The 21,560-nt window shown below is 44.5% G+C and overlaps 2 protein-coding genes across 9 annotated transcripts in view; one reads left to right on the plus strand and one right to left on the minus strand.

Moving 5' to 3' along the window:
* Positions 1 to 21,560, plus strand: part of LOC101953593 (collagen alpha-6(VI) chain-like) — a 268,888-nt gene that overhangs the window by 88,036 nt on the left and 159,292 nt on the right. For 7 of the 8 annotated variants that reach the window (XM_065583596.1, XM_065583595.1, XM_065583594.1 and 4 more), the window contains 5 exons: positions 1,688 to 2,181; positions 10,155 to 10,251; positions 12,356 to 13,027; positions 14,739 to 14,814; positions 15,596 to 15,637. In XM_065583596.1, coding sequence (XP_065439668.1) covers positions 1,688 to 2,181; positions 10,155 to 10,251; positions 12,356 to 13,027; positions 14,739 to 14,814; positions 15,596 to 15,637 — 1,381 coding nt within the window. Of the gene's footprint in view, positions 1 to 1,687; positions 2,182 to 10,154; positions 10,252 to 12,355; positions 13,028 to 14,738; positions 14,815 to 15,595; positions 15,801 to 17,823; positions 19,653 to 21,560 lie in introns of those variants that run through there. The other variant, XM_065583597.1, reaches the window with a different exon arrangement.
* LOC135981375 (uncharacterized) lies at positions 7,361 to 10,113 on the minus strand. The gene is made up of 2 exons (XM_065583603.1): positions 8,831 to 10,113; positions 7,361 to 8,003 (listed from the first exon to the last, which is right to left on the minus strand). The coding sequence occupies exons 1-2, from the start codon at positions 9,366 to 9,368 to the stop codon at positions 7,501 to 7,503; spliced, it is 1,041 nt and encodes a 346-aa protein (XP_065439675.1). The 5' UTR covers positions 9,369 to 10,113; the 3' UTR covers positions 7,361 to 7,500.

A 21,560-nucleotide genomic window follows, 5' to 3' on the forward strand; every position in this document is an offset into this window, starting at 1 on the left:
GTAACTGTGCATTTTATTTATTCTAAGCATAGGACTTTGCACTTGTCTTTATTGTATTTCATCTTGTTGATTTCAGACCAATTCTCCAATTTCTCAAGGTCATTTTGAATTCTAATACTGTCCTCCAAAGTGCTTGCAACCCCTCCCAGCTTGGTGTAATCTGCAAAATTTATAAGTATAACTTATAAGTATAACTCCATTGTCCAAGTCATTTAATGAAAATGTTGAATAGTGCTGGACCTAGGTCAGACCTCTGCATGACCCCACTAGATAAGTCTCCCCACTTTGACAGTGGACCATAGACTCTATTCAAAGACTAGTTATCATTCAACTAGTTGGGTACCCACCTTTTAATAATTTTATTTAAATCATATTTTGGCTTGTGTTCCTTCTCCCTTGTTGTTAATATTAATTGTGTTAAGCATCTGGTCACAGTTTACCTTTTTAGAGAAGACTGAAGCAAAACAGGCCTTCTTGATGCCATCCAGTTACTGCTATTTTTCACAGCTAACTAAAGGACCTACACTTTCCTTTATCTTTCTCTTCTCCTAATGTATTTTTAGAATCGCTTGTTATTGCCTTTTATGTCCCTTGTACATTTTGTGCCAGAGCCTTTCTGATTTTGTCCCTACGTGCTTGTGCTATTCTTTTGTATTCATCCTTAGTAATTTGTCCATGTTTCCACTCTTTGTAGGATTCCTTTTTGATTGTCAGGTTATTAACGAGCTCCTCATGGAGCCATATTGTCCTCTTATTATTCTCCCCATCTTTTCTTTGCATCAGGATAGTTTGCTGTTGCGCCTTCGATACCGTCTCTTTGAGAAACTTCTGCTTCACACCGCTCATGTAAACACCTTTAGCCCTTAAATTTTCTTCCCACGGGACATTACCTACCAGTTCTCTTAGTTTGTTAGTCATTTTGGTGTTCCTCTTTTTCTCAGAGTTTTCTTTTATAACAACCTTTGGGTACCATCGTGGTCGTCTTTATGGCCCGTACCATGAGCTTAGATTACCATTTCCTTTCCATTCACTAGCTTTATTTTCAGCTGTCTTTCCTAATGTCATGTGCCTCTACTACCATTTGGAGTCACTAAACACATTTCTATGTTTAAATACATTTCAGTACCCCATGCTTTTCCACAGCTTAGTGTTGCATTTAAGTAAAGTACAATAGACATGGTAGGCCCCATTGTGCCTGATGAGCATGGAGCTGGGGCCAGTACAGAAGCACATTACCACAGAGAGAGCTCCAGGAGTGATTGTGCCTCAGGAAACGCAATCGCTCCTAGACCTTCCAGACAGGAAGGGAAGTGCTCCATAATCCCCCTCTGCACCCAGCCAGTTTCGCAGACCTGTATGTGGCATGGAAGGGGGCAAGACTATGACTTTGGCTTCTCCCTGCCTTCGCCTCCCTTCCCCCCTACTCGAAGGAGTACAGGGGCTGCAGTTGTGTCCAGCACACACACTCCTCAGTGCAGTGTCTGAAAAAGTCTCATTGAATTCCTGAACTATGCCCCAGCATGACTTGCCCTTGTATCATTTTCTGTAGAGTGAGTCCCTAGATAGCCTGATACTGTGCTGCCTGCTATCTCGGGAAAGCAAAATTAAGTAGTTATTAATCACTTTTTAAATTAGCTTGCATTTTTTATCCTGTGTGATTTGTATAACAACTGTTTTTATCGTCTAGAAAAACCGGAATGCCCAGTATATCCAACGGAACTAGTGTTTGCTTTGGACATATCCCAGGATGTCACATCCCAGTTATTTGAAAGAATGAGAGAGATTGTAATATCAGTAGTGAATGCCACCAAAATTAGAGACAGCAACTGCCCAGTGGGAGCTAGAGTCGCTGTTGTGTCCTACAATTCCAACACTCATTATCTGATCCGCTTCTCCGAGTTCTACAGCAAGAATCAGCTCCTCAAAAAACTTAATAATCTGGCTTATGAGAGATCCTCAAGCAAACGGGATATTGTGAGAGCAATGGGATTTGTTGCCAGGAATGTTTTCAAGCGAACTCGCCAAGGTCCTAATGTGAGAAAAGTAGCAGTGTTTTTCAGCAATGGGCCGTCTGCAGATGAATTTTCTATTAACACAGCAGTTCTGGAGTACACTGCATTTGATATTGTTCCAGTAGTTATCGCTTTTAATGATGTTCCCCTCATCAGTCGTGCTTTTGCGGTAAGACATCCACTAACGTTTTCTTTTTGATGTTCAGTAACAAGACTTTGTATTTCACAGCCTTCAAAACACAGTGGGCCACATTCATCCTTTGGTGTAACTCCATTATCTTCAGTGGAGTTACACCCAAGACAGATCTGGCCCATTGAATTGGTTATTTGTGATTATATCTGGGGTCAAATCCTGTAACACTTACCTGAATAGTCCTTATTAATGCTAGTGATTCCATTCAAGTCAGTAGAACTACTTGTATAAGGATTATGCATCTGATGAACATTGTAGGACTTGGTGCTTAATCAGAGTATTTAATACATTCAAGAAAACCCGGCCTGATTCTCCACTGCCTTACACCTTACATTGTCTGTCATTTACCCCTGTGGAAAGGTGAGTGCAGACTAGCAGTAAAACAGTACCAAACCTGAACAGTGGTGTTTTCCACTCACTCTGCCTGGGGGGTAAATGACTACACAAGGGGCAAGGCAGTGGAGAATCAAACCCAATGTGCTTGAAAACTGTAGAGTTCACTACCAAAGCAATGTGTTTGTGGGACTACTAGCATTTGTGACAAGGAAATCCTTTAAATAACAGTAGTAGAGAGAGCAGGGCATCTTATGAAGAAAAACAGCGTGATTCTTAATTATCTGGTGGCTTGCAGAGGTATCACTGATTACATAATCTAAAGATAACAGGGTTGCATAGTTGAAGCTGAGGGAATAATTCAGCCTGCAGAACCGTTATTAGTATTGATGGTGTGTGAAATGGGAACAACCCAAGTTGACTGTCAATAGCTAAGCTGAGTTGGTGAGGAGCAAGACAAAAAACGTATTTTCTTGCAAACTGTGCAGATTTGGTATGGAAATCACGGCGGCCCACTGAATATAGAGACCCACACTTCAGTCATTGTTTTGGGGTAGCAGAGCAATTTCTGAGCTGGATTTAGCAACAGGAACAAATCAAAGAGCAGATCTGTGCAATGTGGCTAAGTTGCATAGCTGTAGGAACAGTATGTTTGGATTTCTATATATATATTTTTTTCTTATTTTAACAGTCAGTGCAACTTTAATGTTTCTCTAACACAGTTTGGCGCATCTAATGTTACATACAGTTCCTGTTCAGCTAACTTGTTCTGGGATGACCTTTCCAGTTACCACAGTACGATTATAGGCTAACACTGTCTTGGGCCAAATGCTGATCACATGAGCAAGATGAGCAGGACTTGAGCCCTTACAGCACTCATTACTCAGTGTCTAAAAGTGTGTTCTGTGCATAGTTGTGCTGCAGTACGTTCTCCAAAGAGATTGTTCTTTTGCAGCATTTTTTGCTGGAAAGGAGAAAAATCAGTTGGAATTTACAGCTTAAACATTTTATGTTTTTGATGTTGTAAAAATTACTTTACAATACAGCATGTTGTCATGGATTTCCTTGGGAACTCTAATCTCTTTCAAGGAGAGACTAGAAGCTAAACAAAGATCTAGTTGAAGACGCTATTAAGAGAAATCAGTTTAACAAAGGGATGTGGAGTAGGACGGCCCCCACTCAGGGAGCCCTTCTGCAGCACAGTGCTGCACCTACCTCAGTTTCTCCTTGGACTCCATTTGTGCATAGGAACATTCTCTCTCAGCAGCAAATTCAAACCCTTTATATTAATAAAAGGGTCACAGTCCACAGATCCCTCATACTAAAACAGTTCTTCTCAAACCCCCAAAGTTGAACAAGGTTACAACGCAGCAGCTCCTCAATCCCATGCAAAGGTCACCGTTCCCCAGTCACCCAGCCGAGAGTCACTAACCACTCTGTCCAGTTCCTTTAGCCCCTGTTCCAGGGCCCCACACTCCAGGGTATCTACCTGAGTGTTCCAAGACCCGCAACTCTTTTCCCATAGCCCCAAGGCAGGTCTCCTGGGACAGAACTCTCCAGTGTTCCACTGAGCCAGGCTTCCCTTTTGAGAGTCCTACCCCTGCTCAGGGAACATCCCTCCAGGACAGCCACCTTGTTTTGGGCTCTGCTTCCTGCAGCCCTCCACTCAGGCTTACTGCAAGGGGGCTTCCCCTAGTGTTCTACTCTCACAGGCCTCTCTGCCTGTGACCTCTACCCCTGGGATCCACCCTCCAGCATCAACCCTTCTTGCTTTGGGCTCAGCTTCTCCCAACCAGCAGGTTTTTCCCCTTCTTCACAGGGGCTTCTGCATGAGCTCTCCTTTAGCGCCACAGGATTCCCCAGCTCTGCCCCTTTTCCCCTCTCCCTTTACATAATAACTCCTAGCTTGTGTTACATTACATCAGTGGAAAGAGAACCATTTCAGAATAGAATAAGATGCCTGGTGTCACTGATTCCCAGTTTCAGCATGCGGTCCTTGACCCCCTCCATTGAAGTCAATGGGAATTCTGTTCAAGAAGACACTGAAGGACAGGGCCCATCACTTTGTAAGGAGTAGCTAGTGTTTGGAAACACTCAATGTAGCATTTTTGTTTTGAGAATTATTCTCAATCCGTACTTCTGCTTGGAAAAACTAGAGTATGCAGTGCCTTGTTTTTGGACACGCATTTAAAGTCACACCAGTTTTCTACTGAACCAACTATGGGTATGTCTACACTACGAAATTAGTTCGAATTTATAGAAGCAGGTTTTATTGAAATCGGTTGTATACAGCCGATTGTGTGTGTCCCCACATAAAATGCTCTAGGTGCTCTAGTCGGCGGACCGCGTCCACAGTACAAGGCTAGCGTCGACTTCCGGAGCATTGCACTATGGGTAGCTATCCCACAGCTATCCCACAGTTCCCGCAGTCTCCGCCGCCCCTTGGAATTCTGGGTTGAGATCCCAATGCCTGGATGATGCAAAAACAGTGTCGCGGGCGGTTCTGGGTACATGTCGTCAGGCCCCTCCCCCCCCGTCACAGCAACGGCAGACAATAGATTCGCGCCTTTTTACCTGGGTTACCTGTGCAGACAACATACCACGGCAAGCATGGAGCCCGCTCAGCTCAGCTGAGCTCACCGTCACCATATGTCCTCTGGGTGCCGGCAGACGTGGGACTGCATTGCTACACAGCAGCAGCTGCTAACTGCCTTTTGGCGGTAGACGGTGTAGCATGAGTGATAGCCGTGGGGCTGGCAGCCGTGGGGCTGCATTGCACCAGCCCCTTGCCCTTTGGTAGGCGATGGTATATTATGACTGGTACCCATCGTCGTCGTACTGGAGTGGCTGTCAATCATGGCCACCTGGGCAGACATGCTCCTGTTTCGATGATGATGGCTACCAGTCGTAGTATACTATTTTCTGCCAATTGCCCAGTATTGTCTGCTAAGCACCCAGAAGAGGCCGAGGGCGATGCTGGGTGCTGGCGGACGTGGGGCTGCATTGCTACACAGCAGCAGCCCCTTGCCTTTTGGCAGACGATGGTATATTATGATTGCTATCCGTCATCATCGTACTGGAGAGGCTATCACTCATGCTGCACCGTCAGCTGCCAGCTTAAGATGTAAAAAATAGATTTGTTCTGTATTCATTTGCTTCCCCTTCCTCCGTGAAATCAACGGCCTGCGAAGCCCAGGGTTTTCAGTTTAATCTTTGGGGGGACCATTCTGTGTGACAGTTGTTTGTGTTTCTCCCTGATGCACAGCCACCGTTATTGATTTTAATTCCCTGTTCCTGTACGCCATGTCGTCACTCGGCCCTCCCTCCTTCTCCTGGTCCATCAGATACTAGTTTTGCGCCTTTTTTCTGACCAGGCGCCATAGCTAGCACTGGGATCATGGAGCCCGCTCAGATCACCGCGGCAATTATGAGCACTATAAACACCACGCGCATTGTCCTGGAGTATATGCAGAGCCAGGACATGCCAAGGCGAAACCCGGACCAGCCGAGGAGGCGATTGCAGCGCGGCGAAGAGAGTGATGAGGAAATTGACATGGACATAGACTTCTCACAAGGCACAGGCCCCAGCAATGTGGAAATCATGGTGTCACTGGGGCAGGGTCATGCCGTGGAACGCCGATTCTGGGCCCGGGAAACAAGCACAGACTGGTGGGACCGCATCGTGCTGCAGGTATGGGACGATTCCCAGTGGCTGCAAAACTTTCGCATGCGTAAGGGCACTTTCATGGAACTTTGTGACTTGCTTTCCCCTGCCCTGAAACGCCAGGATACCAAGATGAGAGCAGCCCTCACAGTTGAGAAGCGACTGGCGATAGCCCTGTGGAAGCTTGCAACGCCAGACAGCTACCGGTCAGTCGTGAATCAATTTGGAGTGGGCAAATCTACGGTGGGGGCTGCTGTGATCCAATTTGCCAGGGCAATGAAAGACCTGGTGATATCAAGGGTAGTGACTCTGGGAAACATGCAGTCAATAGTGGATGGTTTTGCTGAAATGGGATTCCCAAACTGTGGCGGGGCCATAGACGGAACCCATATCCCTATCTTGTCACCGGAGCACCAAGCCACCGACTACGTAAACCGCAAGGGGTACTTTTCAATGCTGCTGCAAGCCCTGGTGGATCAAAAGGGACGTTTCACCAACATCAACGTGGGATGGCCGGGAAAGGTACATGATGCTCGCGTCTTCAGGAACTCTGCTCTGTTTTGAAAGCTGGAGGAAGGGACTTTCTTCCCGGACCAGAAAGTAACCGTCGGGGATGTTGAAATGCCTATCGTGATCCTTGGGGACCCAGCCTACCCCTTAATGCTCATGAAGCCGTACACAGGCAGCCTGGACAGGAGTCAGGACCTGTTCAACTACAGGCTGAGCAAGTGCCGAATGGTGGTGGAATGTGCATTTGGACGTTTAAAAGCACACTGGCGCAGCTTACTGACTCGCTCAGACCTCAGCGAAAAGAATATCCCCATTGTTGTTGCTGCTTGCTGTGCGCTCCACAATATCTGTGAGAGTAAGGGGGAGACCTTTATGGCAGGGTGGGAGGTTGAGGCAACTCGCCTGGCCGCTGATTACGCGCAGCCAGACACCAGGGCGGTTAGAGGAGCACAGCAGGGCGCGGTGCGCATCAGAGAAGCTTTGAAAATGAGTTTTGTGACTGGCCAGGCTACTGTGTGAAACTTCTGTTTGTTTCTCCTTGATGAACCCTCCAAACCCCCCCCCCCCCCGACCCGGTTCACTCTACTTCCCTGTAAACCAACCACCCCACCCCACCTCACCCTCCCCTCCCCAATTCGAGCACCGCTTGCAGAGGCAATAAAGTCATTGTTTTTTCACATTCATGCATTCTTTATTAGTTCCTCACAGAAGTAGGGGGATAATTGCCAAGGTAGCCTGGGATGGGTGGGGGAGGAGGGATGAAAAAGGACACCCTGCATTTTAAAACTTTAAGTCTTATTCAAGGCCAGCCTTCTGATGCTTGGGCGATCATCTGGGGTGGAGTGACTGGGTGGACGGAGGCCCCCGCACCGTGTTCTTGGGCGTCTTGGTGAGGAGGCTATGGAACTTGGGGAGGAGGGCTGTTGGTTAAACAGGGGCTGTAGCGGCGGTCTCTGCTCCTGCTGCCTTTCCTGCAGCTCAATCATACGCTCGAGCATATCTGTTTGATGCTCCAGCAGACGGAGCATTGACTCTTGCCGTCTGTCTGCAAGCTGACGCCACCTATCGTCTTCAGCCCGCCACTTGCTCTTTTCATCCCGCCATTCAGCCCGCCACCTCTCCTCTCGTTCATATTGTGTTTTTCTGTAGTCCGACATTGACTGCCTCCACGCATTCTGCAGTGCTCTATCAGCGTGGGAGGACATCTGCAGCTCTGTGAACATATCGTCCCTCGTCCTACGTTTTCTCTTTCTAATGTTCACTAGCCTCTGCGAAGGAGAAACATTTGCAGCTGGTGGAGGAGAAGGGAGAGGTGGTTAAAAAAGACACATTTTAGAGAACAATGGGTACACTCTTTCATTACAAGGTCGCATATTTTGGCTTGCAGGCAGCCATGGTAGGCCACAGTGTTTTGGCTTTTTTAACCTTCTTAACATGCAGGAAAGGTTGCAAACAGCAGCGCATTTCCCATATCAAGGATGAATTGGGTTGTCCATTTAAAATGGGTTTTCAATGTAAAAGGAGGGGCTGCGGTTTCCCGGTTAACATGCGGCACAAACCCAAGTAAACCACACCCTCCCCCCCACACACACACGATTCTCTGGGATGATCACTTCACCCCTCCCCTCCACCGCGTGGTTAACAGCGGGGAACATTTCTGTTCAGAAGAGCAGGAACGGGCGCCTCTGAATGTCCCCTTAATAAAATCACCCCATTTCAACCAGGTGACCGTGAATGATATCACTCTCCTGAGCATAACAAAGAGAGATAAGGAATGGATATTGTCTGCATGCCAGCAAACACCAGGACCATACGCTGCCATGCTTTGTTATGCAATGATTCCAGACTACGTGCTACTGGCCTGGCGTGGTAAAGTGTCCTACCATGGCGGACGGGATAAGGCAGCCCTCCCCAGAAACCTTTTGCAAACGCTTTGGGAGTACATAAAGGAGAGCTTTCTGGATATGTCCCTGGAGGATTTCCGCTCCATCCCCATACACGTTAACAGACTTTTCCAGTAGATGTACTGGCCGCGATTGCCAGGGCAAATTAATCATTAAACACGCTTGCTTTTAAACCATGTGTAATGTTTACAAATATTTACAAAGGTACACTCACCAGAGGTCTCCTGTGTGCCCTGAGGGTCTTGGGTGAGTTCGGGGGTTACTGGTTCCAGGTCCAGGGTAACAAACATATCCTGGCTGTTGGGGAAACCGGTTTCTCCGCTTCCTTGCTGCTGTGAGCTACCTACAGTACCTCCATCCTCATCTTCCTCGTTCCCCGAACCGTCTTCCCTGTGTGTTTCTCCAGTGAGCGAGTCATAGCACACGGTTGGGGTAGTGGTGGCTGCACCCCCTAGGATCGCATGCAGCTCCGCGTAGTAGCGGCAAGTTTGCGGCTCTGCCCCGGACCTTCCGTTTGCTTCTCTGGCTTTGTGGTAAGCTTGCCGTAGCTCCTTAATTTTCACGCGGCACTGCTGTGTGTCCCTGTTATGGCCTCGGTCCTTCATGGCCTTGGAGATCTTTTCTAATACTTTTCCATTTCTTTTACTGCTACGGAGTTCAGCTATCACTGCTTCATCTCCCCATATGGCGAGCAGATCCCGTACCTCCCGTTCGGTCCATGCTGGAGCTCTTTTGCGATCCTGGGACTCCATCACGGTTACCTGTGCTGATGAGCTCTGCGTGGTCACCTGTCCTCTCCACGCTAAGCAAACAGGAAATGAAATTCAAACATTCGCGGGTCTTTTCCTGTCTACCTGGTCAGTGCATCTGAGTTGAGAGTGCTGTCCAGAGCGGTCACAATGAAGCACTGTGGGATAGCTCCCGGAGGCCAATAATGTCGAATTCCGTCCACACTACCCCAATTCCGACCCGCAAAGGCCGGTTTTATCGCTAATCCCCTTGTCGGAGGTGGTGTAAAGAAACCGTTTTAAAGGACCCTTTAAGTCGAAAGAAAGGGCTTCGTCGTGTGGACGTGTCCAGGCTTAATTCGATTTAACGCTGCTAAAGTCGACCTAAACCCGTAGTGTAGACCAGGCCTAAGTGTCAAATGAAATGCTCCAAATCACACAAGCTGGCTGACTCTGAGATTTGGAACACTCCAGCCCCTAATAGAGGGCAAAATTTCAGTGTGGAGGTGCCAAGTCAGACCCCAGCGCAAAGACAGCCGGAACCCAAGTTCATCGCTGAAGGGTAGTTGAGAAATTGGAGGTTTCTGTGGAGGTTTTCAGGGTCACTGAAGTTTGTCACGCTGGAGAATGTACAAAATTGCTGTTGGTTGTGGGTGGCTTAGGGGTTGAATGTCTGACACTTAGGAATGAATGTAATTCTCTCTAAATGCCTGCCGTGAACACAATTCTACAGTATTCAAAGAAACTGTTTTAAGGTAAAACTCACCACTTGCCTTCTGCACTAAATCCATTTATTATTGTTCTGTCTAGATGGACGATACTGGATTCTTCCAGGTAATAAATATTAATCAAGAGGATGACTATGAGCCATTCTTGGAAACATTTCGGCGCTGCACTCTTTGTTATGGTAAGATCCATCTGTATTAGAGAAAAAACACTATTTAGTGCTGCCTGGCAAAAAGCATGAGAGAGACTGGCAAAAGCATTTAGACAGACATTTGTGTTTCAAATAACCAAAGCTGTATTTTCTGGCTTTATTTCTTCTTCACAAGTTAATCCCTAAAAGGAGGGAACTTTCCAATGACTAGCATGTTGATCATGATTCACAACCAACTGCTTATCTCCACTATCTGTGCTGCCAAATTTTTCTTAGGAGGAAATGTACTCGAATGCATAAAAATTAGGGCTGTCAATTAATCGCAGTTAACTCACGTAATTAACTCAAACAAATTAATCGCGATTAATCACAACAATAGAATACCAATTGATATTCCTTAAATATTTTGGATGTTTTTCTACATTTTTAAATATTTGATTTCAATTTACAATACAGAAGATAGTGTATAGTGCTCACTTTATATTATTATTACAAATATTTGCACTGTAAAAATGATAAAAGAAATAGTATTTTTCAATTCACCTCATACAAGTACTATAGTGTAATCTCTATTGCAAAAGTACAACTTACAAAATGTAGATTTTTTTTTTTGTTACATAACTGCACTCAAAAACAAAACAATGTAAAAGGAGAGAATGCTGCCCTCTTCTTATTTACAATGTCACCTGAAAGTGAGAACAGGTGTTCACATGTCACTGTTGTAGCTGGCATTGCAAGGTATTCACGTGCCAGATAAGCTAAACATTTGTATGCACCTTCATGCTTTGGCCACCATTTTAGAAGACATGTTTCCATACTGATAATATACCATACCATGCTGATGATGGGTTCTGCTCGATAACAATCAAAAACAGTGCGGGCCAACGCATGTTCATTTTCTATTATCTGAGTCAGATGCCACCAGCAGAAGGTTGATTTTCTTTTTTGGTGGTTCGAGTTCTGTAGTTTCCACATGGAAGTGTTGCTCTTTTAAGACATCTGAAAGCATGCTCCATACCTTGTTCCTCTCAGATTTTGGAAGGCACTTCAGATTCTTAAACCTTGGGTCGAGTGCTGTAGCTATCTTTAGAAATCTCACATTGGTACCTTCTTTGCGTTTTGTGAAATCTGCAGTGAAAGTGTTCTTAAAATGAATAACATGTGCTGGGTCATCATCCAAGACTGCTATTACATGAAATACATAGCAGAATGTGGGTAAAACAGAGCAGGAGACATACAGTTCCCCCCTCCCCCAAGAAGTTCAGTCACAAATTTAATTAACAAAATTGTTTTTTTTAAACGAGCGTCATCAGCATGGAAGCATGTCCTCTGGAATGGTGGCCGAAGCATAAAGGGGCATACAAATGTTTAGCATATCTGGCACGTAAATACCTTGCAACACCAGCTACAACAGTGCCATGAGAACGCATGTTCTCACTTTCAGTTGACATTGTAAATAAGAAGAGGGCAGCATTCTCTCCTGTAAATGTAAACAAACTTGTTTGTCTTAGCGATTGTCTGAACAAGAAGTAGGACTGAGTGGACTTGTAGGCTCTGAAGTTTTACATTTGTTTTTGAGTGCAGTTATGTAACCAAAAAAATCTACATTTGTAAGTTGCACTTTAATAACAAAGAGATTGCACTACAGTACTCGAATGAGGTAAACTGAAAAATACTATTTCATTTATCATTTTTACAGTGCAAATATTTGTAATCAACAATAATATACACGGATTTAAAATATAACACAAAATACAATATATGAAAATGTAGAAAAACATCCACAATATTTAATAAATTTCAATTGATATTCTATTGTTTGACAGTGCGACTAAAACTGCGATTAATCGCGATTAATTTTTTTTTAAGCAACCGCGTGAGTTAACTCTGATTAATCAACAATCCTAGTAATAAGGGCTACTCTTGTGAGGAGCGGATTATTTCACAGGATCAGTCCCTTAGCTTTCTGATTTTAATTATACATAACTTTCACAGATGTAGAAGATGGTTGTTAATACTTTAAGTTTAGGCTCTTTAATCCTCTCCGGAACTGAGAGTTCCGACGCCGTTTCTTTTGTCATACTTTCAGTTTCTTAAAGAAAGAAGTACAAACTAATTTTCCGTTTATTTGCAGACAAATGTAAACCAGATGAGTTTTGTGAACGCCGCAGATTCCGATCACCACCGGCATATGTGGATGCTGCTTTCGTTTTGGATAGCTCACAGAAAATGAGTAGTGCCGAATTTGAGAACGTGAAAAACTTCTTGAGCAGAGTACTTGATAACTTTGACATTTCCTCTGAGCCAGAGACTTCTTCCACAGGTGATAGGGTGGCTGTGGTGAGCCATGCTCCACCAGGTTTCAAACCCCGAATGGGGCGGAACCCTGTAAAGAAAGAATTTGACTTTGTCACCTACAAGAAGAGACAGTTAATGAAAAGACATATCCAAGAATCTGTTCGACAGCTGAATGGAGCAGCTGCTCTTGGCCATGCCATACAGTGGACAATTGATAATGTTTTCTTAACTGCACCCCACTCCAGACAACACAAGGCTATTATTGTTATATCTGCTGGAGAAACAAGTCAGTGGGACAAAGACATATTAAAGAAGGCATCTCTGAGAGCCAAGTGCCAAGGATATGCTCTGTTTGTAATTTCATTAGGACATGTATATAACGACATGGAATTGGAAGAGATGGCTAGTATTCCCATGGAACATCATTTGATTCAGCTGGGCAGAGTTCATAAGCCTGAACTTGAATATGTAGTGAGGTTTATGAAACCATTTGTGCATCTCCTCAGGCGTAAGTTATTATATTAATGCTGTTTCATTGTTCTTCAGTGAATGTCCAGCAACTCATGAAAGAGGTTAGGTTGATAACCTTGGACATTAGTCTTCCATAGATTCACAAATGTGTTTAGCATGGAGTTTTCAATGCAGGTTTCCCATTCCAAAGTCCCTTAGTTCTGTCCTTAGTAGATCAAGTTAAATACTTAAGGGGTAAAAGAGTGGTTTAAGTCCATGCTTGATAGTCTTAGTTCCATGCTAGGAACGAACAACACTGGTGATCTCAATAGGTTTTATGATGGGAAATCTCTCTACTAGGAATTGAACTAAGGCCACCAACCTTATTTCACATAGACCACCTAACAACTATCAGATGGCAGTGACTTTAGGTCACTTCTAGCTTTTGCCACAGATTGGACCAGTGACCTAGGTTGAGAGCTTGATATCCTATTATCAGTTCCCTGGGCCTTCCATTTATTCAATAAACAGAAAAAATGCTGACCTAGTAGTAGATCAACACAGTGATATGTCAGAAAAGTTGTTGTGATCTTGGATCACTTGACTACACATCAGAAGAACCTGCAGATGGGGGATGTATTTAGTACAATCTATGCTGCTTACACATCGCAGCAGCCCTTGCAGACCTGCAGATGGAATGATACTGGAGGAGACTACAGAGCATAATTGGACTATCATCCTGAAGTCCTCACCTTAACATAGACACATTTGAATTATTTTTAGATCCCTAGGCAAAAGTAAGCCTTTGAGAACGGCTGAATTGCAAGGGTGAGAGAACTAATGTACTATAAACTAATCATAGCTTCTAATGGCCTTATGGTGTGAATGTGTCTCAAAAATGGTGCCTATGCATAAAGAAACAGAAGGTATTTAAACTGAGTTTGCCAATAGGCTCTCATCTCAGGGGCTGCATGTGCCCCCATGCCACTCTTCTGATTCTACCTCTCTCTCTCTCTCTCTCTCTCTCTTTCAAGTCAGCATTTTAAAACTGTACTGGGAGGATGGGCAGAGCGGAGATGAGGGGGTGTTGTTATGATAGAAAGCGTTAATGGCAGCCATCAAAGAGTTCTTTGATTTGTACACAATTACAGAGGCGCTTGAAGCTGCTAGGTCTACAACTAGATGCCAGGGGCTACATGTCATTCCCCCCATCCCCCTTCTGATTTTTTCCCCTTCTGATTTTCACCAAAATCAGTAGGACTCTGCCCATTGTTGCCTTGATAAATCCATGGAGGATAGGTCCATCAATGGTTATTAGCCAGGATGAGCAGGGATGGTGTCCCTAGCCTCTGTTTACCAGAGGCTGGGAGTGGGTGGCAGGGAATGGATCACTTGATGATTACCTGTTCTGTTCATTCCCTCTGGGGCACCTGGCATTGGCCACTGCTGGAAGATAGGATACTGGGCTAGATAGACCTTTGGTCTGACCCAGTATGGCCGTTCTTATGTTTAGACCATTTCCTGAGATTTTGGAATCGCTTGGCTGTGACATCCAAAAGTTTGTGTTCCATCCAAACAGAAATACCATCAAGCTGAGTATAAGCCCTTGCAAGCTCTGCCAGTAATTTGTCTTACTGCTTTCAGTATTTAGTACAACCCTGCTGGGTGAATGAAGATACGTGGGGGCAGAAGAGGAAAAGTTGAGTGAAAACTGTTTCAAATTCCACTGAGTTGGTACATTTTGTTACTACATCTTGTTTTCTTGACAGGTGCAAGCAACAAATATCCACCAGTAGAGCTCAAGAGAATTTGTACCAGAGCTCGCTCTCAGAAAGGCCAACATGTGTGAGTCCAGACACTTATTTTATTATGACTTGTTTTTACATATGGGCAAATTGATGAGTTCTCCTGGGTAGGGATTCCTATCAAAGGTTCTGAACCTGCAAACGCTCACAGATGTGCTTCACTTTGTGCATGTGAGTAGTTGTTTGGAGCAGTAATTTCATGTTCTGCCATCAAAATTATCGGTCGTTTAAAACAAAATTGAAAACTATAGAACTGCAACAAAGATTTTAAAACGTTTTCATTAAAACCAGATACAAAATTCTCCTCCTGCCTGATTTCCGCTTGTCCTGCAGAGCTCATTTGTGCAAAGCACCACCTGCCCCAACACCAGTGGTTGATTGTTTGGGGGGTACGTATTGTTCCAGATCTTAGGGCTTGTCCACATGAACTTTTAGTTTGCAGCAGGCTGTGGTGTAAATCTGACCTTCACTAGCCCGCTATTCACTGTCTGTGTAGACCTTGCTGATGCACACTAACAGTTCCTTAGCGTGCTTTTAGCTACTCTAAGTGCTACTCTCTAAGTGCACTAGCGAACTGTTAGTGCACAGCAGCAGGGTCTACACAGATACCTACTGCAGGGCAGGGTAGATTCATACCCCAGCTTGCTACAAATGGTGAAGACGAGCCCTTATTGAAATCTGAATACCTCTTCCCTGAGATGTTCAAGTCTTAACTCAACCTAAGGAAAAGGGCAGACATTGAAACAGAGGAAGTTAGCTAATACCAGCTATTTTTGAGTCGTCCTGCCAGGCCAAAATGTTTCCTGTTCTTTTATCCCCAGTGCTATCCTAGATGAGGATTGGTCAGGAGGTGATGCCATAGCTGATGCTGAATATGCTGTTTCTGGGCATGCAACACTAATGTTCCAGGATGACATAAGCGATGGTCCTCTAAACACCAACAGTTTTGCCAGCAATACACATCAATCCTTGGTAACTACCGACATAATGGAGAATGCTGCCAAAACACACGGAAGGGAAGATAACGTAAGTGTGAGGGTTTAACCCCAGCGTCACAAGGCAGCACGGCCTAGCGGCCAGAGTCCATAGAACTGCCCCTGGTTACTGCTGGCTCAGCGGGGGGGTCCTACCGAAACACGCTGAGGCTTACCGGGGTCAAGGTACCAGTCCATCACCCCCCCTTCGGCTGCCAGCCCAGACTGAGCAGAGTTCTCTCCTTTTATACTCACTGAGCATTTGGAGCATGCCCAGTATGGGTGGGGCGGGACTTCCTCTGTCAGAGCTACTTGTCTGCCGCTGCCGGGGCTAGTGCGGGGCGGGGCTGCCCCGTCACAGTGAGTTATGTCTGATGTAAGGAAAGGAAGGGGGATGTCTGCTTAAACCTCACTGAGCAGGGTGGAAGGTTTAACCTTTGGAACCCTATGGATGACTTCACACCTTCTAAGAAAATTGAGCTGAGGTAAAGGAGCCAAATATACCAGCTCTTCTCTGTCTCCTCCTCCTCTTCCTGCCATCAACCTAACCTCTTTTCTGCCCTCTGTAGAATCACTGATTCAGCACCAGCATGACAGGAAAAGGGCTCCTACACAAGCAGGCAGAATTTCCTGTTGCCACTTACCTTCTCCGTCAGTTAGCCTCCAAGCACAGAGCTGTTTCATGGCTCCAGGCCCATTCTAAGCTACCTTTAGCTACACATGATCCTCTTAGTCGCCCTCCTGTGGCTGTTTCCCAACATGAGGTGGGACAGCCTCTTATGTGGTTCGACCATGGCCTCCTCTTACCCCAAACCCAAATATTCTCACTGAAACAAGCACCCTCAGTGAAATCTTAAGACCTGTTCCACCTGAACTGTTGTGACCCTTCAGAATGAACTAATATTGAGGATGTGAACACGATCGTGTTCAGATAATAATACTAAGCAAGAATGCCTAGGCTCATGTATTATAAACACAATTAGGATTTTGGCTGGATCTGCAGCCACTACAGTTTACTGGTCATCCGCACATTCTGTTCTCAGAATGCTGTGAAGGGAGCTGCATACAAAGGCTCATGGATCAATATTATGGCAGTTAGAAGTGGAAATAAAAATATTCTTGTAAAATATCTAGCAAATTGAAAAGCAAATGGCTAGCATTCACTACTGCTTTCCAGCTCCCTTCACTACAATGCTTAGCACTTACACAGCACGTGTCATCTGCGTGTCTAAAATTCTCTACAGGAGCAAAAACTGTGATCTCCTGTTAATGGATGGGGAAACAGCCCGAAGAGGTTAAGGCTCCCACTTTCAAACTTGGCTGCCTGAAGTTAAGCACATAAATAAGTGACCTAATTTTCAGAGGTATTGCACATCCACTGCTCTGATTGACGTGTTTCTGAAATATTTTTGTTTCCTTCATGGCCCTTGCATATCCTTTGAAAATAGCTGTAGGAGATTTCCCTGGAGTGTAGTGTCAGGTACTGTTGTGATGGGGATTGAATGGATGCTCATTTGCAACTGCATCTCTACTATGTAGCACACATGCATCATCTTTCTCTGAACGTATTAATTTTATAGACTCCTTTGTTGTGTAGCGCTTGTTCACATCCTCAGACATCTCCTCCTCCCCTATCCCCATGATGGATATAGTCCATTGGTTTTGTTCTCAGAGGTGGAAAGCCTACCATAATTCCACATTTTTGCCAACTGCAGAAGCAGTGTATGTAGTTTGGGGACTGGGGGGATTGGGCTCAGTCTGAGGGAGAAGACTAATAGAGCCACTGCATCTGGCCATCTTGCCGCTCCTCCTGGCAGAGGAAAGACTGGCTTCATCAGCTGGCTAGAGACTTCTTCCCATCCTAGCCCTTTTTGAGAGGCACCATAGCACATGCTCAGGCTGTGGCAAGAGCCAAGATTTGGCCATCACTCACTGTTTTGAAAAGATATACTCTACCTTAATACAATGCTTATAGGAAAAAGAGAAAAGCAATGGTATTGAAAACAAGCCTTTTCAATCCTCTGTATGGACAGTCTCATCCTAAAGAGAAGGCTCTTTTTGTTTTTGTTTTATAGATGGCTGGAACCAAAGTGTTTTAAACAATGAAATGGTTAAATATGGCATTGGGCTGAAGAAACTAACTATGCTGCATGGTTCTGACCTATAAAAATTCCCGTCTCTGCCTCCTACAATGGTTTATTGGTGGAAATCATGGAAGAAATGTGGACATGATCTGTGAGATACAGAATAATTTTATTCCTTTAAGAAATGGACAAGACTGTATTTTAAAAAACTTGAATATCTCTATCCCTATGCACGTAGGGTCTGCTCCTGTATAGTACTGAATGTGGGAGGTGAGGACTTCGGAGGGAGGTGAGGACACTTGGAAATTAACAGGGTCAGGCCCTTAAGGAACTGTCTAGTCTCCAGGTCAGTTGTGCTTTGTTGGAGTTGGCTGGCAAGATGTGAGGCATGAATGTGTGTAACACTCTCCTCTTTCAATGAGTAAACTGCAGTGCAAATTCTTTTCAGTGAAACTTTACTTTCCATAGTCCTTCTACAGGTGTAAGTTGCATTGTGTAAAGATAGGAAGAAGGCTTATTAGTCACTGCTGTGCTTTTCCAGATAGAGTAACTATGCAATTGGTGACTGAATTACTTCTTTTAGATCAAGGAGAACTCTAAAAGAACAGTCTGTCTTTAACATGGAGCATCTCGTCTGCCTTAAAACAAAACAAAACACCAAAGTCATAAGCATAGGGCTTGTAAAAAATACGTTCCAATGTATGTGTTTTTTCCATCAAAAAATGTTGAGTCCATGGAATTGAAGCATTCTACAGGAATGTCTCTATTCCATCATAAGTTTTGATGAAAACCAAGCAGATTGGCTCCCGACGGTCTGGCCAGTGTGCCAGTCTAGAAGTTTTCAAAAAGTCTATTCCACAGAAAACTTTGTATTTCCAACTGCTTGTTCTGATTTGGAACAACAACAAAATTCAGAATTGCAGGTTTCATGGGACAGAACTTGTACAACTCTACTTGTCTTCATAGCTACATGGACCCTATTCAATTTTACAGTCTCAATATTAAAAAGTGGCTAAATGGAATTTGGTTTCATATGCCACAATATACCAAGTTTCAGACTGATGTGATGTCAAATAGTCACCAAAAATATTGCAACATCCAGGTTTGTTGTACATTTACAAAGCTTCATTTCAGTGTTAGTACACAGATGTGTAAAAATAGACAGCATACATATATAGTAGCTCATTACATTTTAACTGGTACGTTAAGTACTTTGAACAGGTAGTGAGCCCATTAAACTATCCTTCCCATATTACAGTAGAGTTGTTAGTTATGCTTGGAGTAAACTCTCAAACCTAGAATTATGTTGTGCCAATTGGGGAAAAGAAGAGATATTGGTTAAATGTATTTTTTTCTATGTATCTTTATTCCAAAAAGGAAAATTTAAACCAAATTACTACTGAAGTCCCTGGGGATATAAACCACTGGCTTTAGTGGGATCAGGCTTTGAATATCAGTGCACTATAACGAACAAAAGTCCCATTTCTCAAACTCTTATGATCAGGCACAGGTGTCTCTTCACAGTAGTAAGCATGCCTGATAGTCATTGTTCAAAGCTTCAGACCCCAAATTCTTTCAAATAAAAATGTTCACAGATTAGACCAGTTTTTTGGTCTAGAGAGTAGTATAAGAAAATTTTATTTTTCTGACTTTTTTTAAAAAAAAGTATTTAATTTCTAATTGGTGAAAGACATTTAAAAACTGTATGGGGACAATTGTAAAATGTACCCTTTGTCACTATGCTGGCATCATACTGAGCTTTTTAATGCAGGTTATGCAACATGTCATGGTACTAATTAAACTATCTGCCTGAAACTTCAGATGGTGTCTTGTTTCATGTGATCATAATAGCTAAAACTAATACTCAGTGCTATTCCCATCAAATCTTCTGTGTTAAGAACAAGACAAGATATAGTGATCATGATGGGAGATCCTTGTTCCTTTACAAGTCATTACTTACACACAAGAGACAAAATTGTCTGCTCATGATGTACCTAAAAACTCCCTGCTGCCTGGATATAAACATCGTATCTCTCTTTTGTGCAAGAAAAATAAGTGTATAATGGAATAAGAAAACATTATGCAATCACTCACTCTGTGATTTACACATTCATTACAGCAGGAGAGAGTGAGTGAGGGAGGCAACCTAGTGACAGAGGATGTGGAAAAAGCTAATGTACTCAATACTTTTTTTTGCCTCTGTCTTCACGAACAAGGTCAGCTCCCAGACTACTGCACTAGGCAGTACAGCATGGGGAGACGACCAGTCCTCTGTGGAGAAAGAAGTGATTCAGGACTATTTAGAAAAGCTGGACGAGCACAAGTCCACGGGGCCGGATGCGCTGCATCTGAGGTTGCTAAAGGAGTTGGCGGATGTGATTGCAGAGCCATTGGCCATTATCTTTGAAAACTCATGGCAATCGGGGGAGGTCCCAGATGACTCGAAAAAGGCTAATGTAGTGCCCATCTTTAAAAAAGGGAAGAAAGAGGATCTGGGGAACTACGGGCCAGTCAGCCTCACCTCAGTCCCTGGAAAAATCATGGAGCAGGTCTTCAAGAATCAAATTCTGAAGCACATCCCTCGCCCGCGCTGCTTCCCGCCACCCCCATTGGCCTGGGACGGCGAACCGCGGCGAGTGGGGGCCGCGATCGGCCGAACCTGCCGTGTCAGCAGGTAAATAAACTGGCCCGGCCCGCTAGGGTGCTTACCCTGGCGAGCCGCGTGCCAAATGTTGCCGACCCCTGTTATAGAGTAACAGATATTTTGGAGCATAAGCTTTCGTGGGTGAATACTCACTTAGTCAGATGCTTATGCTCCAAAACGTCTGTTAGTCTGTAAGGTGCCACAGGACTCTGTCACTTTTCACAGATCCAGACTAACACGGCTACCCCTCTGATTCTTCATTAATGATGTAGAGGATGGCATGGACTGCACCCTCATCAAGTTTGCAGATGACACTAAACTGGGAGGAGTGGTAGATACGCTGGAGGGTAGGGATAGCATACAGAGGGACCTAGACAAATTAGAGGATTGGGACAAAAGAAATCTGATGAGGTTCAACAAGGACAAGTGCAGAGTCCTGCACTTAGGACGGAAGAATTCCATGCACTACTACAGACTAGGGACCGAATGGCTAGGCTGCAGTTCTGCAGAAGAGGACCTAGGGGTTACAGTGGACGAGAAGCTAGATACGAGTCGACAGTGTGCCCTTGTTGCCAAGAAGGCTAATGGCATTTTGGGCTGCATAAATAGGGGCATTGCCAGCAGATCGAGGGACGTGATCATTCCCCTCTATTCGACATTGGTGAGACCTCATCCGGAGTACTGGGTCCAGTTTTGGGCCCCACACTACAAGGAGGATGTGGAAAAATTGGAAAGAGTCCAGCAGAGGGCAACAAAAATGATTAAGGGGCTGGAGTACATGACTTATGAAGAGAGGCTGAGGGAACTGGGATTGTTTAGTCTGCAGAAGAGAAGAATGAGGGGAGATTTGATAGCTGCTTTCAATTACCTGACAGGGGGATCCAAAGAGGATGAATCTGGACTGTTCTCAGTGGTAGCAGATGACAGGACAAGGAGTAATGGTCTCAAGTTGCAGTGGGGGAGGTTTAGGTTGGATATTAGGAAAAACTTTTTCACTAGGAGGGTGGTGAAGCACTGGAATAGGTTACCTAGGGGTGGTGGTGGAATTTCCTTCCTTAGGAGGTTTTTAAAGTCAGGTTTGACA

Source organism: Chrysemys picta, chromosome 2 (genome assembly GCF_011386835.1).
Source record: "Chrysemys picta bellii isolate R12L10 chromosome 2, ASM1138683v2, whole genome shotgun sequence".
NCBI lineage: Eukaryota > Metazoa > Chordata > Testudines > Emydidae > Chrysemys > Chrysemys picta.